Raw genomic sequence first — 16,137 nt, forward strand, 5'->3', positions numbered from 1 at the left:
CGCCACATTGTTAAATGATTTTATTTGAAGCAGCTTCATAAAAACTGTCTACATCAACCAAGTGTTCTGCTAAATCACCCCTAACTGTCTGGAAAAGACAGAACCAATAATTGGACAAAATTATATCCTTTTTTTTTATAAGCTTTTACTCAACATCATTAAATATTCATTACAAGTCCTGGATACTACAAGGGCCCTGGACAAAAGACCTGTACATTTAAAACAAAACCAGTGACAGGAGAGGCCCTAAAATGGATGATGGAAGGTGACATATCTGAACATAATGCTATAAAGTTGAAATACCACAGAATAAGGTACAAGCAATTTCTTTCTCCAATCTTTGAGCGAGTTAATGACAGGCATAAAAAAATCCATTACATCTATAAATGTTATCAGGTCAGTACAGGTTGCCTGTGCATCTGACACTCTGGGCTGGGAGCCAGTAATGGGCCACGGGGACAAATAGGAGCCCGAGATCAGAGTTAACTGTTGCTGCAATGGGACATAAACACAAAAGGCCAATCAGAAACGGTGTGAAGGGTATTAGTCTGACCTTTTCTTACACATGTTTGTATAACCATGGCAGCTCGTTTAGGAATATGAAGGAAAATAGGATTTTTTTCTTTTCTTTCCAAGAAATAAAATACAGGAACAGCTAATAATGGAACGTAAGACACGAAGGGAAGCTCCAGGAAAACCACTTAATGGACGATGGTGCTTTGTTATAGATCTTTTAGAACAACATTTTTATATTATTGGAAAATTCTGTTTAGCAAATGTTGTGCATCTCAGTTGTGAAAAGGAATATTAACATATTAGTCAATATATTAACATATTAGTCAAGAGGGGAAAAAAAAACTCAGATGAGTTGCTAATTAAAACAAGCTTTAGTTGTAAATATGGCATTTAAAAAATAATGTTTTTATATACTTTTAAAACTATATATAAAAAAGCTAATAAGGGAATTAATTAAGTCAGTATTGATATGAACACAGTGATCCTGATTTAAAGGTCTTAAGTGAAAAAAACAGTGGCTCAGAGGGTTCACTAGACGGAGGCACCGCGAGTCAACAGTGTATCATATTAAACTCGGTGCTGATGACAAAAAAAACTCTAAAGGCACTGTGTCTTTCTCATGCTCATTGTCAATCATGTCAGAGGACAGACTAACGGCATGGGACCCCACCTCATAGGCTTAAAAAGTTGATATAGGTCAAATGTGCAGAGGACTGCTGAGGGGGTATTAAAACCACCACGGACTCCTCCAGCAGTCCCCCGAGGGGCTTGTATCAAAACATTAGTTTTGTTTATGGGTGTGCTAGCTTTGTCCTTCACGTGGCCTCTAAGGGTGATAAAGTGAGAGTTACACGATCCACCTTAGGCAGAAATAGGAAATGTTGCTGTGAACACCAGCTGTTGCTTAGGTCGACTCGGGCGGCGAGAGGCCTCGGCCTTCCCAGGCGCTGCCAAATAAAGAGGCTACTGTGTTGTTCGAGACAGTTTGCGCCCCCACCTCTACTTTCAGAGGGTGTTAAACTGGGGAGGATGGCATGCTTTTAGCCATACAGGGGATGAGGCTCGCTATCCGTAAGAACATTATTTGCACAGCGCTGCAGCATTGTGCTTAATGTAGAATCAACATTTGTCAGCTGCCAAGCAGAGGCTCTGGCAGGTAGACAGGGTCTAACACGTCGGAGGACACGCGCCTACCGCTCCAGACACTTCTGCCAATGAACGGCGGCTTCGGAGGCACATCAGCCTCACGACTGACAGCACGGATTTCACATTCATCACTTGCTTTTGCCTCCGTGGGATCATACGCACAAGAGCAATTCCATTAGCTGTCAACAGCCGAGATGCCTCGATCTCAAAAACCTGGGGAATATGGGAGAGGAAAACATGATTGTAACCCCACTGGCACCCAGTGATATTACACACAGCAGCATCACTGTCAAGACAAAGGGAGGGGAGTTAACAAAAGCATGTTTCATGGACGGATCATCGTTAGCAAAACAGTTGTTAAAAGAAAAAAAAAGTTACATTTGATGATTGTAACTTTAATTGACCATAGTAATTTGCAAGAGTTCTCTTATTATTAATTAATATTAAGAATACTATAAAATTATATTACAGTAAATGGCTGGTACTCTTAAATTTGGGTTGTCGTCAAGGTAATAAATAGTATAAAGTCAGATCCACTCTTGGTATTCAGTATTTCATGATGCTGAATCAACTATATTCAGCATTAAAATATTTAATCTCGAAAAGCAGTGACGTTCAGTAAATCAGAAACGCCAGCTAAGAGGAGTGCATACTCTGCAGCGCGCCGTATCAATCGAAAACCTGCGGCTCCAGATGACCAAAACAGACCAATATACGACTGCCTTCCATTAATTGCAGCGTGTGCTCAATCAGAAAGCATAAAACTCCCAGTGAGTAGGTGGCATCTGTCCGTGAGCCCTCCAGGATTGATGCGTCAGAGTCTGGGAGCAGCCTCCGACCTGCGACGTGGTCCCATCACTTTTATGGCGTCTTAAGGAATCTTTTTAATACAGCCCATTACTGCCGACATACAAATCTTCCCCCAACACGGCCCCATCCAGTCTGATCAATTTTTACACTGCTGATCTGTCCCCTTTCCCTTCATTTTGTCAGTTCAAAATTCATATTATATAGGATTTTCTTATGGGAGAAACTGCAATAAAAATATGTTCGCGCCCTGAAGATGTGCTCAAGTCAGTACTTGGCCGTTGCAAAAGAGCTTCAGAGAAAATAAAATCTGTTTCTGTAGTAAGCAGAACTGTTTAAATGTTATTTATTTTTATGTTCCTAAGAAAATATATTGTGAAGTGCAGCATTGATTTAGAACATAACCATGTCTGGATACGGGTCGGAGGCTCTGAATTTATGAATCCTTTGCACAACTCCTTTAATTGAATTTTCCAAATCTCTCACTACACACAAATAATCAATACCTACTGCTGAGGGGAAACTTGCCTTAGAATTATTAGGGCCTTTCTTTTTCAATTTTGTAGTCATCAGCACATACAGGTGCTGTGGGCATTTGAAACGCTGTGACTATGCCCAGAGGATTTATGCTTGCTCCAAGCCTGATTGTTCGCCAGGAGTGACTTCTTTAGAATGCTTACTGAAACTTTTGTTAACCTTCAAAGGACAGTCGTAAGCGCTTCCTAGCACTCGGAGGAAAGAGGCAGTTTTTAACCATCGCAGCATAAGGGTGGAGAAGGAGATGACAAGCCAGGAAAAATGGGCGAGAGAAAGAAAGAGGAGGACGTAGAAAAGGAATCAGTGTCGGCTGCCTTGGTGGAGTGGAGAAGAAAGCCAGAACGTCAACATGCAGAACTGGATGTTATTCACTGAAAGTTTACAGAAGAGAAAGTCCATTTTACCACTTCTGCTAATGATCTTCTAGTAACTAACTTCACACTTTTGATGGCTTTTCTGTCCTTCTGTTACTGTTGCACTACACCAACATTTAACATGATGCCATTAACTGAACCTGCAGCTATGTCAAGTGATCATTTACCAGGAGTTACATCATTTTGGTTTTAAACAATACCACAATGAAATCTCATGTCTGTGGTGTTGACACCATCACATGCTCGCTCATCTGTTTTTGCTGTACATGACCCTCACAGCTGAGGCTGCAGGACTAGAATTCCCTGTCCGAATAGTGAGACTTAATCTGTAATCTGTATTACAGTTTACATTTGGTCAGATCAGGGAATTATTTACCATATTTACCATCTGTAATTCAGTGCCTTACAGTATCTCGAGAAGAAGTCTTGCAGGATGACAAAACTCTCTCATAAAAAAAACAAAAGTTCATTTGTATTTAGCACATGGGCCTACAGTATAGTTTGAAGAGCAGAGTGGATCTTAAACATTTTACAATAGAAAAAAAAAAATCATGCTTCAAGATACTGGACTCATTATCCTTTGCCTGGATTTCATGCTCCCAGCAGATATAGGCCAGAACTATTCAGCAGCTTGAATAACAGTTTGTTTACTTAAAATGTGTGTCTCAGTGCACATAGAGAGCCAATTCTATCCCACAGCCTTCTGCCTTCACACTGTGAAGTATGTTGTTGTAAGGAGGTTTATGCGAACCTGATAAATTTCACAGATCTACCATGTGACAAAAATGTGACATTCCTGGGGTGTGGATTCACAATGCATCACGTTTGTTCAGCTCCCTCACTGGAACTAATTAAAATAATTTCTAACAACCTGATCGGAAAACAAGCTCGCCTTCTGACAATAAGCCTTATTCATTTTCTACAAGTCACCATTGTATGATTGGATCACAAGAATTGCTCCGCTGCAGGCACAATATGTGCCTAAAATAATCAAATTAATTCTTTCCCGAAGAAATATAATCTTTGACTTGTTTGTGTAACCATACCAAAATGTTGTTTTTCCTCCAAAGGTTGCAGAGCACACGATTGTGTGGGCAACTCAAACCAGCATCCATTTATATTTTTATTGTTCGGGAAGATGCAGGAAAAATCAAGCCACGTGAAGTAGAAGCAGATGGGGATGTCATCAAGAATCAAACCGTCTCATGACATTTCTTTTCCTTATGACTCCAAAGTCAAGTGAACAAGCAAAAAGTGAGCAGCAAATGCACAGATAAGGTCACAGACACAGCAGTCCAATGAAACCATTTGGTGAAAGCTGTCAATGAAAAATTGTGACTATAAATAACATGGAAATACTGCCAGCTGTTCTGCATCTTTAAGCATGTACAGGAAGAAAATTCCAAAAGCAAAATTATAATTCATTAAAAAACACGAAACGCCAGAGACCATGTGAGAAAGAGTGTCTTGAGGTTCTACGCTTATCTTCAAATTTCACTCGGATCTTGTGATTTTGTTCACGTGGACATAAAGCCTCTTCCTGTGGTGTGAATGCGTGTGTTTATCTTGATGGCATGATAGCAAAATAGCACACCAGCGTTTAAAAAAAGGACAGGGCTGGTAGCACTAAAACCGTGTTTAACATTTGTACACTATTACTTTGACAGCAATTCTCTGGGACTTTGTTTCCTTTTGAACATGACAGAACTTTTGATGCCAAATGCCCATATGCATCATTAGAATTAGTTTAAATATTGTAAAAACATGAAGAGTCTAACCTGAAATGAGTGACGCATTTCTAATGTCACAAATAACCAGTAGATATAAATTAGGAGTTGTTAAATCTATTTTCTATTCACTTTGGGTAATGGAAAATTGTGTAAAATTCCATAAACCTTATTTTGGACATGCCTTTTTGAGACAATCAATTTAAAAACAAAGTTTCCTTGTGTACTTACTGAGCTCTCTGTGTCCCTTTAGCTGTCGCCTAATCAGCCAAAATCCACTGAGGAAACGTCCTTGTTGACTGCTGCCCTCTGCTGCCAAAGTAAAATACAGACCCAGGAGGATAATTAAGAAAACCACAAAAAAATAAAATCAGCAAAACAAATGGTAAAATACAGTCTTGAAAATTATTGAGCAGCGAAAAAACACAAGCAGCTGTCCTAAAAGGAAACTCATTTTACACATTATTATTCAGTGTGTGATAAAAACCATCATTGCTCAGTCTGAAGACAAACACATTTCCGCCTATTGTTGAGATTTAAGTCCAAATAAAAAAAAATTCCTTCAGTCCTTTCCTGGCTTTGATAAATTAATTCACTGATTGTTTCAGTTTGGAACTTAAGAAGCCCGATCTGGTAGAAGAATTACATATTGACAGTAAACTGAAGACATGACTGGCTGTAATAATAAAAGATACAAAACTATCTGCCTTACAATCATTTATTAAATAGCCATGTTAATGTCCATTGGTGGGCAAATAATTAGGCCTGCACTGAGGCTAAAACTTGGCCAGAATTTGCTTTATCTTGTTCTTTTGGCTTTAAAGTAAAAGGCAAATTTGAGCTACTTTGTTAACAAAAGAGTACAAGCGCTGTAACTTCCTGTGTTGTAAACTACAATCTGGCCATTAGAAGTTCCACGTTCTCCAAAATTTATTTCATTAAATATTAAACAAACACTAAATTAAAATGCTGCTGTGGCCCTAATATGACATAACCAAGTGAATGTTATGAATGTACTGTAAACTGAGCTCATGTAATGTATTACTGACAGCACTATAAAATTCAAAACTAATGCTTGTCTTGATGGATGGACCAGACACCAAATGTCTGCCTTGGCTAAGGAAATGGTTCTTGTGTTAAGTGACTTTTATACAACTATTTTTAGTGCTATGTAAATCACTGATAATTTGGCCGGTGATGGATCTCTGTCATTCCGGGTCTCCTGTCATTAAATTCTGATATGTCATTATAACCATCAGGAAAGTGTGGCAATTGAAATATAGCAACTCATAAAAAGATGAGAGTTCACTGTCACCCTATAACTCTGTGTCATACACAGACTTTGAAATGTGTTTTGAAAACTACAGCAAGCAGTGAAGGTTGTTAGCAAAATAAGAACCTATGAATGAAATAAAATTCAGGTGCACACCTTTCCAGCACACGTCTGTGGGACATGTAATAACTTCGGTTTTGCTTGATGAGAAACCATCACACACGTAAAAACTATAAATGCTGAGTAGAACATGGATATGAGGTTGCTATTTTAGTGTAATCTCACAAATTAACCTCATTATGTACATCTCAAGGATTGCAGAAAGACTACAGGCTAATCCAATCCTCATAAATTGCTATTTGAACAGAGTAACAGGGGTGAAAAGAACACACACACAAAACTCACCAATGTACATTAAAAAAACATCTAGATTAAAACTAATAATGTCAGTGAAATAATAATGATTTACAACAATTAGGCCCATCTTTATGGTTATATATAGACTGAGAAGTCACAACATTAACATTGCCAACACAAAACCCAATCAAGTCACACGTGTTGTCAGGGATTAACCACCTGTCAAAACACTTATGACATTGTTTGAGGTATTGTGTGATGTCAGTATTTAAAGTAAAAGTTAAAACCGACAGAGGTGTAATTACAACAAACACAAACACTAGCTAATAACGCCAACAGCCAGTGTATGAGAATAGGAAAGATTATGGCCCTATTTATGAAGTACTAAGTCACGACAGATGATGTATATTACCTTTACGCAACCACTGAAGCAAAGAAATTAAAATATATTATACAATACTTACGGAATTTGTAAATTTTCCTCATGCCAACTTTAAAGTCTGCCGCTTTTGCTCTGCTTAAACAGTTCGTGTTAAACGTCGCTTATTGTTCATATAGTTCCGTAACTGAGCTTCTTGCTAAATTAACTCAAAACACCAAATTTCCTAAAATAAAATAGGTATCTGATTTTGAGGTATATTTATTTAAATAAAATGGCAATCAAACGATTAAAAACGTTCGGGACTGTCCGGAACAAGAAACGTGCTTCTTCGGTGAAGTTTTTGGTGAACACTTTGTTTGCGTAGCAACAACTACAGCACATAGCAACGGTAATCGACAAACGACACCGCTAACCTGGATTTGCTCAGTTACATGTTGTTGACGTACTTAGAATATCAGAGTGTCGAGAAACTATCATACACATTAGATAAGCCAGCTGTCTGCGTCAGGCGGTTTTTAACTGGAGAGAGCGAGTGTTAGCTGGCGTTAGCTAGCCTAAGTTAAGATAACGAGGTCTACCAAGGATGTCTTTTCAAGAATCACCACGTACTGAAGAAGACGAGGCTTTCTACGCACAATGCCGAGCTGCGTATCTCGCTATCCTCAGATCTAGTTTGACAAATATCACTTCGAAGCAGCAACTGTGCCGTGGTAAGCTAACTAAGAGAACAAAGCAGATAATTCTACTGTATGTTTGTTATTGAGGTCTCACTGGGTGCTGGAGTCGCACTGGAGTACATTTTGTTTGTCGATTGTTCTTTTCTTTCAACATTCATTTTAAATATCGAGGCTAAAACATCCCCTTATATAATGCACACCATGCAAATAATGTCTTATAGTACATAGTTTGATAATAATGTAATAATGCAAACAGTGTTTAAAATGTTTGTGAGACATAAAACGCTAAAGTATATGATGTTAGTTTGCCCTCTGGTCAGATGTTTCTTCTTCCTTCGCCCCATTCAGTTCTTCAGCAGGCTGGTAGAAATCCATCCCAGGCTACTCTGAATAAATACTGGACCCTGAAAACTACAAAACTGAATTTTGATGATTTCTGCGACATCCTCAAGTGTGAAAAGAAAACGGAGGAAGCTGATCTCATGAGAGCGTTTAAAAAGATGGACATCAACGAAGACGGCTATATTACCCACAGTGAACTGGAGCAGGCCCTTACCACTGTGAGTATCAATCAAAATCAGTTGATTGCTTTTAAAAATAGAAATATTTTTGATGTGCTGTTTTACTAATAGAGAACATATGTAAAATGTTCCAGAGAGGAGAGAAAATGACCAGTGAAGAGGTGAACGCCATTTTCTCCTTAGCTGACGTCAACAACGATGGAAAATTAGACTATGCAGAAGTAAGTTTCGACAAGTTGTATCTCATTTCTCCAAATATTTACTTAAAATTCATTTTGAATACAGAATAAATAACACTAATAACACATTACAAAAGAACAAAATAGCATAGAAATAAATTGTTCAATTCAATCAAAATTTGTTCTAAACTTGTCTTTATTGTTGTTGTGTAGATAAATAGATAGATGTGAGAGCCTCTATTACAACAGAACTGTGCTCACGTGTCACATTCTGATCCCTGGTATTCCTTTGGTGTCAGTTCTGCAGATTGCTTGTGTCTACAGTAGAACAGTGTCAGGTAGCCGCTAAGGAGAGGCTTGAAGCTGATGCCAGGCTCAAGAGGCAGAACTTTGGCAGTCAGTCATACAGCCCTCAAAAGCCTACTGCAACATCAACCTCAACTGCAACAACTCACACTCAGTCCCCAGAAACATCGGACGCAATGGTTAAGAAAGGTAAACGTTCCTTCTTAGAATATACTAATAGAAAGTAAATTCATTTTTTTGTTTTTATTTTGATCCAGACTGTGTCAATGCACATCTACTACTGTACCCACTGACAAGATTTGTTGGACTGGTGATTCCTGTGTAAGAGGATCTATCAATCTACTATCAATCTAATCAATCTACTTCTAGGCATAGATAAAGTATTTTCCACTTATTTCACAAAATGCACACCAATTACCCCAATGCGCCTAACCGATTTGTTTTGATGGATAAGCTCAGTTATTGATTGATTTTCTTCTCCCAACATGACAAATCGACTCATCACGACAGTCCATACATCATAATAGCCACGCAATTAGGGCAACTTGTTTGGAGGGAGGGGACTGTAAAGTGTTGTTGTTTGAGAAATCATTTGTGCCATTAAGAGACTGGCAAATGTTCTGCTTCTAGTGAATCAAAAAGGAAAAATCTTTTTGTCCAAGGGAACACTTTTCATTTGGTTCTATAGCCTAAACAGGCAAACACTTCTCATGAAGTACGGCTGCCACTTTAAACAATCACAAATGAACTGAATGAAGTCTTTTTTTGGTAAAAGGCTGTCCGTTCAGCCAGTTGAGATTGTTTTTGAATGTAATGTTTGTTCTCTGAAACCAGTATTTCCAGGAAAGAGAACAGGGATCTTGGAGGAGGAAGCCACCGACAGGCACATAGTGACAAGATAGATGGGGTTGATTTAGGTGGTCAGTCTATGTTCATGTTATTGATTTGGAGAATTTCACTACTTCTCACTGGGGAGACGATGAGGGATTAGAACGGTGGTTGAAAGGAGGGCTCAGTTGACCACCACAACAAAAACAAATGAGGTTCCATATAGTAGCCTGGATTATCACGTTACTGCGCCTCATGTATTGATTTATACCTGTTAGATTTTAACAAGGTTCTGACATGAGGTGCTACATCATCACACATGTCGAATGGCCTTTTCCTTGAGCTCTTTTGGTCTTATGTTTGTACAGCGCCATGCCTATAATCACGTTACTTCTCATCTCCAGTCCCTAGACTTGAAAACAATGAGACCTCTCAATAGTGAATTGATATTTTGTGGCTTCAATTAGTGTTCAAGAAAAAAGTTGTGTAAGATAAAAAAATTTAAGGGAGTGCTGTTATGCCATTTGTAATTTAAAATCCCTCCATAATTAATTAAAAAGTGGTTGAACTTGAGATCATGCTTTCTTGGAAACTAAATGCAGAGATGTCAGTTATTGTATGTTGTGCCTGTCTGCTTTAAAATAGTTTTTTCTGTTTGGAGAGAGTAGGGGTGACCTCACGTTGTCATTTGATTTTCTGTTTTGTTTTTGCAGCCTTATTATTGATGATGAGTTTGTTCGTGTGGTGTGAACACATTAGTCATTTCTCGTCTCTGCTTCTGATGTCATTTTATTTTAGACACTCGGTCATCCTCGCGGCCCTCCTCTGCTCGCAGCAGGCGGTCGTCCCTGTCGAACTCAGTCACTATAACATCCAACAGCAATAAAGCCAGCAAAGTGTCAGAACCTTCAGGTTTACAGGTACAATATAAATGTTTAATTTTGTATTGCCATGATGGCTTAGTTTTAGAGGTTTACAGGAAGCACTCTCACAGGGTCTTTTTAGTTTAATTCTGTTCCTTTTTACAAAAAAAACTGTTGATCACCAAACATTATCTGAGATTAGCGAAACACTTTAATGTTATTTTACACTGTAACAAGACCTGAAACTTTTTATTGTTTTGCCAATATTACAGTCGGCCAGTGATGGTGATGGACGAATCTATTTCTTGTGCCTGTGTGCGTGTGCGTGTGCGTGTGCGTGTGCGTGTGTGTGTGTGTGTGTGTGTGTGTGTGTGTGTGTGTGTGTGTGTGTGTATTGATCCTCCACTCTTTGTTTTCACTCTTTTTGGCTTAACCTTGGCTGGTTTTCTTTACAGCAAGGAAAAAAGGTAAATAAATAAATAAAAATACTAGCCCCCTGCTCCATCTCTCAGGTCCAAGCACCTTGTTGAGATTGGAAAGAGCCAGACATCATCGACATTAAAAAATGTGTGTCCAGAGATTACCTCTGAGGGAAGTCGTGCCCGCTGCTGTATATTGGCTTCTACATTGCCACAGGCTGATAACTGGGAGGTGGTGGGTGGGCTGTGTTTTTGTAGTTTGTTTGTTTTGTGAGATGCAAATGTGTCCTAATGAAAACTAAAGCTGAACAGTAAATACTTTTCTATTTGTCTTATTCATTTGCCTCTATTGTTTAGAATTTCAACAAAAAGCATGTTTTGCGTGGTTTCGAGTGTGTGGCTGTGTTTGAGGCTGGTTCAGTGTCCAGCGACTCTCTGCGTGGCACTAAATCAGACTCGGTGACAGCGCCTGTATTAGTCTGCAGACTGACCCTCCCTCTGTGGGGACATTAATTCTGATGTCTTTAAGCAGTAGATATGTGCCCATGGCAATTTCCCTCATTTAATATTGTCTGGACAAACCACTGAAGTGTTATGGTTTGATCTTTTATGCCTCTCACAGCCCAAGAAAAATACTTGGAGAAAATGGCTTTTCTCTGAAGGAGTGACATGCTCCGTCTTTATGGTACTTTCTTTGTTTAACTTGGTGATTTATTTGTCCACTAAAAGGATATATAGCCTATTCCAGACTCGCTCGGTCCACAGTGTCCTCTTATTGTGTGTCCACACCAACTGCGTTTTCATTTTAATGTGTCTCTTATGAGTGCAAGGAAAACTTCCTTGTTTTGATGGTCTTGTTCAATTTCAAATTATTACCTCATTTCAGCTGTCCTGCTAAACAAAGGGAAAACAGGATCTCAAAATGAGAGAAATGTTAGAATTCATAAATATTGCCAAAGTAGCCTCTTGATAGTTTTGAATGACCACTGGCCCAAGATTGAAAAGGTTGTATTTATCAAAGTTAAATGGACTCAAATTTACTGTATCAAGTCCTAAGGTCAGATTTACTCCAGCGTGCAGCATAGACTGGGTGTAACACGTCTGCCCTCCTCTGGATCACTGTGTGCATAACCGGTATTTACACAATGCTGAGCCCAGTTAAACTGGATGATAACGAATATGCCCTGTGAACATTAAGGTGATAATTATCACCACAGTCGTTTCCGCTAATCAAGTGAACAACCTCACTGATTAATGCACATTTTCATTAACTGTAAATTCATTGTCATAAGATCAATGCCTCTTTTATTAGCAACTGCAAATTAGTTTTGGTTTCTGCAAAAGATTATTTTGTTGTTGTTGTTTCTGTCTGTTGAGAATGTGTCAGGATCTATACCGAATCCACATACATATGCATACATAATAGGATACTATATACTGTATGTATGTTGACTGATGCTCATTTTGATGGATAGCCACATTCTATTATTAATGTGTGAATGTGTAGTTATTGTTGTTAAGCAGAAATGTTGTGTTGTTTCAGGAGTGGCATCACAGTTGTATGAAGGGCTGTTTCTTCTTGGAGGATGATGGGAGTATCAGTTCTCTTCAGTACCAACTTCACGTCCCGCAGACAACAAAGGTCTACCTGACTATTCAACCAGTCAGCCTCAGTCACAGGCCTGGTAATCTGACTGCATTTGTTACACACTGATGCTAATAACTAGTAGCTCTAGAGTAGTTTGATTAAGGATTTATTACTTAATGTGCTCATACTGTATTTTAATATTTGTTATTGCTGCATCATTAACTGCAAGCTGTTTTAGAAAATTGAGGAACAGTTATAATTTTAATAGTGTTTTTTGTGGCATTGCATTAATGAAATTCATACATCTTGTATATAAAAGAAAATTGAACAGACTGAAACATTTTCTTGTGGTATTTTTCAGAAAAGCCTTCGTCCTGGATGACAGTGGACACAGCTTTGTTCATTGTGTCTGCTGGTGAAACCAAAGAGGACTCGGCTTTAGTGTGTTTCACGGAATCTAAAGACAAAGATGTATGTTCACTTTATTAAGAATGTAAATGTGCTGGTCCATTTCAACCCAGTCTTTCATTCTAAGCTAAAGGTGTAATGATAAAAGTACCTTTATTTTCTTGTGTTTGACCAGAGGTATGTTTGGAAAGGAGAACTGAGTGCAGGAAACTACTACCTGCTTCCTTTCACCAGTGGATGCAGACTGAAGAAAAGCAAAAAGTGTGTTTCAAATAAACCTGTTGAGCTTGTGTACAGGACAGACACTGGAGAACTGGATCTCTCCAGGGAGCTCAGGTGTGTGTGTTTGTGTGTTCATGTGTATATGGTGGAACATGACCACAGCCATAGTTCAATGGATGGATGAAGAGATCCACAGATAAGTGATCCTGTTTCTGTATTGATCCATCTTGGCCACAGGGAGGTGCTGTCTGACATCTTTCAGGTGATAGATCTAGATGGAAATGGCCTGCTCAGCCTGGAGGAGTACAATTTCTTTGAGCTCAGGACAAGTGGTGAGAAGTGTGACAAGGATGCCTGGGCTGTCTGCAAAGGTAACTAGTGTCATGATAGGACCAATAAGAAGTTGCACCAGTCATATTTGTAAAACTGCACATTATTGCATTTATTTCATTTGCAAATCTTAATCTCCCCCTTCTACTTTGATAAGTGCATTATATTCAAGTATTTTAACTGTTTTAAAAACATTTAAATATATTTTTTGTGCTGTGACATGAAGAAAATTTTGATATGAGAAAGAATCAGCTAACAAGGCAGGGCTTCATGGAGCTAAACCTGATGGAGGCCACAGAGAAAGATGGAGAACCTGCAGATCTGTGGGTCACTATTGAAGCCATGGGGTACAACCGTATGCTTGAGATGGCAGAGGTTAGTGTACACAAAATTCACACATATAGTGCATAATGAGACTCTTCATCTTCATCTGCAGTGTTTGCATCTACCACTTCATTTCTATCACCAAAGTCAGCAAAGTGACTCACTTGAATGCTAATAAACTAATTTGAAAAACACCTTTTCTTGCACTTTGTCAGGCTTGTCCGTTCCAAATAGACGTCCACTGTGAAAGCACTCAGGCATCCATTCAACCACTCAGTTTGGACACAGGGCCAAAACTTCTGAACCAGGCCCTCCAAAAGTCCATCACATCTAAGACAGGGGCCAAGGCACTGAAGGGACAAGACAATGTTTTCATCTACACCTACAGGGGAGAGCACAGGATCTCCTCCCTCATCGCCAACAAGGTAGACAGCAAACCTTATGAAGGACTGTTTATTTGACTGAACCATTCAGAGTTTGAATTAGGTGGTCCGTCTTGTTACAGCCTGCGCTTTATAGAAAGCGTTTACCCTGTTGCTAATTGATATGCAGCCGTGGTGTCAATTCTCATAGCAACAGGAGCTGCACTTAGAGAATGGACACATGATACAAGAGAAATAACATGGACATGGAAACCTTTCAGTGTTTGCCCATTAGTTCACAATAGCACAAAATGAACACCAACACATTTCGAAAGGAATCTTCTTGGATCTAGTGGTGTCGACAGTTTGTGTCGAGTTCATCCTCAGGGGGCGACTATTGATTATTTGTGTTTGCCTTTATTGTGCTGTACTTATTGTCTGGTGCCACCAATGAGAGGTTCCATCATGCTCCCTTTGTTTTTCAGACCAACCAGAAAGTGACTGTGCACGTTAACAATGAGCAGAGCAGGAACTGCACCAGCAGCAGAAGCATGAGTGTGTTTGCAGTAGAGGTCCCAGCCAGGACCAAGATGGTATTAAGATTTTGCTTGTTGTGTTGTACATTGGATTTGATATTCAAAGAAAATTTGTAGCAAGTTGAATTGCTTTCATTCTTCTACTATCAAATTCAAAAGGAACTGTTTATTATAAAGAGAAGCTTATATGATGACTTATACAACACCACAATAGAATGATAAAACACTGAATTCTAAAACGAATGTTTGTCTCATGTTGTAGGTGTGCCAGCACGTCCTGCCCATCAGTGATAAACAGGACTGGACCTACAGCTGTGTGGAGACCGTTATTCCCTGTATGTAGACTCCAAGCAGTTTCACACTTTACATATTTAGATTTTCCAACATCCAGTCCACAATTGCTATTACTGCTATTATTGTTTTTATTTTTGAGACTATGAATTATATATACATATATAACTTATGTTCTTGTACTTCTATGTGTCCCATCGGGTTGCATTCATCATAATTGCACTACTTTATCATTGTTTGTGGATATAAATAAAACTTTCTAACCAGTATTTTTATCACATTTCTTTCTTTCTACTTTTTTAATATATGCCTTTATTATCTTGTCTTATTGTGTCTTGTTTTCAAAACACCTATAGTGTTCAGGACTATGTGAGCAAGAACCTCTGAATTTACTTTAAATTTGTGGCTCTAGGTCTTCTCTCTCCCTGTTCTTATACAGGCAACGACATGCATTCCTTAGCACAGTGCTCAGGTCTAAACTTTATATGCCCTTGGCCTTTGCAGTGGGTGAGTCTTGACCTCCTATTTATATCTTTCAGGCCATTATCCGCCCTTTGACTTTCTCTGCTGAAACAGTAGACAAACTAAATGTCACATGACATAGATGCATTTAATGTCCTGAGCCGCCATCTGCTCTTTCTTTTTCAGCACAGAAGTACAGTAGTAGTTGACTGCTGAAGGCAGCCAAACATGCCTTTACGATATGGATATGTACAGCATGTGCACATCTAACATTTTAATTCAGTGTCAAGCATTTCACATTTTGCTTATATGCTTTCCTGATTTCCAAATATGGTTTAAAGGTTTGGACCATAAGCCTTGCAGTCATCGACCCCTGTGTCCAAAGGTCTCTTCAGTCATGGCCCAACAGTTAGGCTTCACAGATACTTCACTGAGCTGGTTATTCCTCTTGTATCTCATGGAGATTTTAAACGTTCCTCAGGTTTATTTATACACATGCTGCTACAGATTGCCCTTGAAAATTTTTTATTAAAATTTTAGAAAGCTAGGTTGGAGTGGCAGATACACTCCACCTGCACACAGCCTTTGGGGATTATTGGGTTTATATTTAGAGGTTAGCAGCCTACATACACGATTGTGTGTCTCTACAGTAAAATATCAGTAAGTCTGACTCCTGGGAGGTAAAAGAGTGGGAGAAAGACA

General features: G+C 38.9%; 1 protein-coding gene and 1 long non-coding RNA gene across 2 annotated transcripts; one reads left to right on the top strand and one right to left on the bottom strand.

Moving 5' to 3' along the window:
- Positions 1 to 6: 6 nt before the first annotated feature.
- Positions 7 to 7,335, bottom strand: LOC129603963 (uncharacterized). Its single transcript, XR_008694419.1, has 3 exons — positions 7,202 to 7,335; positions 5,339 to 5,419; positions 7 to 1,875 (listed from the first exon to the last, which is right to left on the bottom strand). It is a non-coding gene; the product is annotated as an uncharacterized LOC129603963 (long non-coding RNA).
- Positions 7,336 to 7,488: 153 nt separating this feature from the next.
- Positions 7,489 to 15,242, top strand: efcab7 (EF-hand calcium binding domain 7). The gene is made up of 13 exons (XM_029147557.3): positions 7,489 to 7,829; positions 8,145 to 8,356; positions 8,452 to 8,538; positions 8,796 to 8,991; positions 10,429 to 10,550; positions 12,456 to 12,597; positions 12,862 to 12,971; positions 13,084 to 13,244; positions 13,368 to 13,501; positions 13,687 to 13,835; positions 14,000 to 14,209; positions 14,632 to 14,739; positions 14,945 to 15,242. Exons 1-13 carry the CDS (start codon positions 7,703 to 7,705, stop codon positions 15,023 to 15,025), a joined length of 1,839 nt encoding a protein of 612 aa, XP_029003390.1. The 5' UTR covers positions 7,489 to 7,702; the 3' UTR covers positions 15,026 to 15,242.
- The last annotated feature ends 895 nt before the right edge of the window (positions 15,243 to 16,137 follow it).

The sequence above is a fragment of the Betta splendens genome, chromosome 4 (assembly GCF_900634795.4).
Source record: "Betta splendens chromosome 4, fBetSpl5.4, whole genome shotgun sequence".
In the NCBI taxonomy this organism is placed as follows: domain Eukaryota; kingdom Metazoa; phylum Chordata; class Actinopteri; order Anabantiformes; family Osphronemidae; genus Betta; species Betta splendens.

What these genes read in the sequence shown, in the direction of transcription:
- efcab7 (XM_029147557.3), top strand. Translation starts at nt 7,703, where the DNA reads ATGTCTTTTCAAGAATCACCACGTACTGAAGAAGACGAGGCTTTCTAC. An exon ending in GGACGCAATGGTTAAGAAAG is followed by an intron (nt 8,992 to 10,428) that starts GTAAACGTTCCT and finishes ATTTTATTTTAG; the next exon opens with ACACTCGGTCATCCTCGCGG. An exon ending in CCTCCCTCATCGCCAACAAG is followed by an intron (nt 14,210 to 14,631) that starts GTAGACAGCAAA and finishes TTTGTTTTTCAG; the next exon opens with ACCAACCAGAAAGTGACTGT.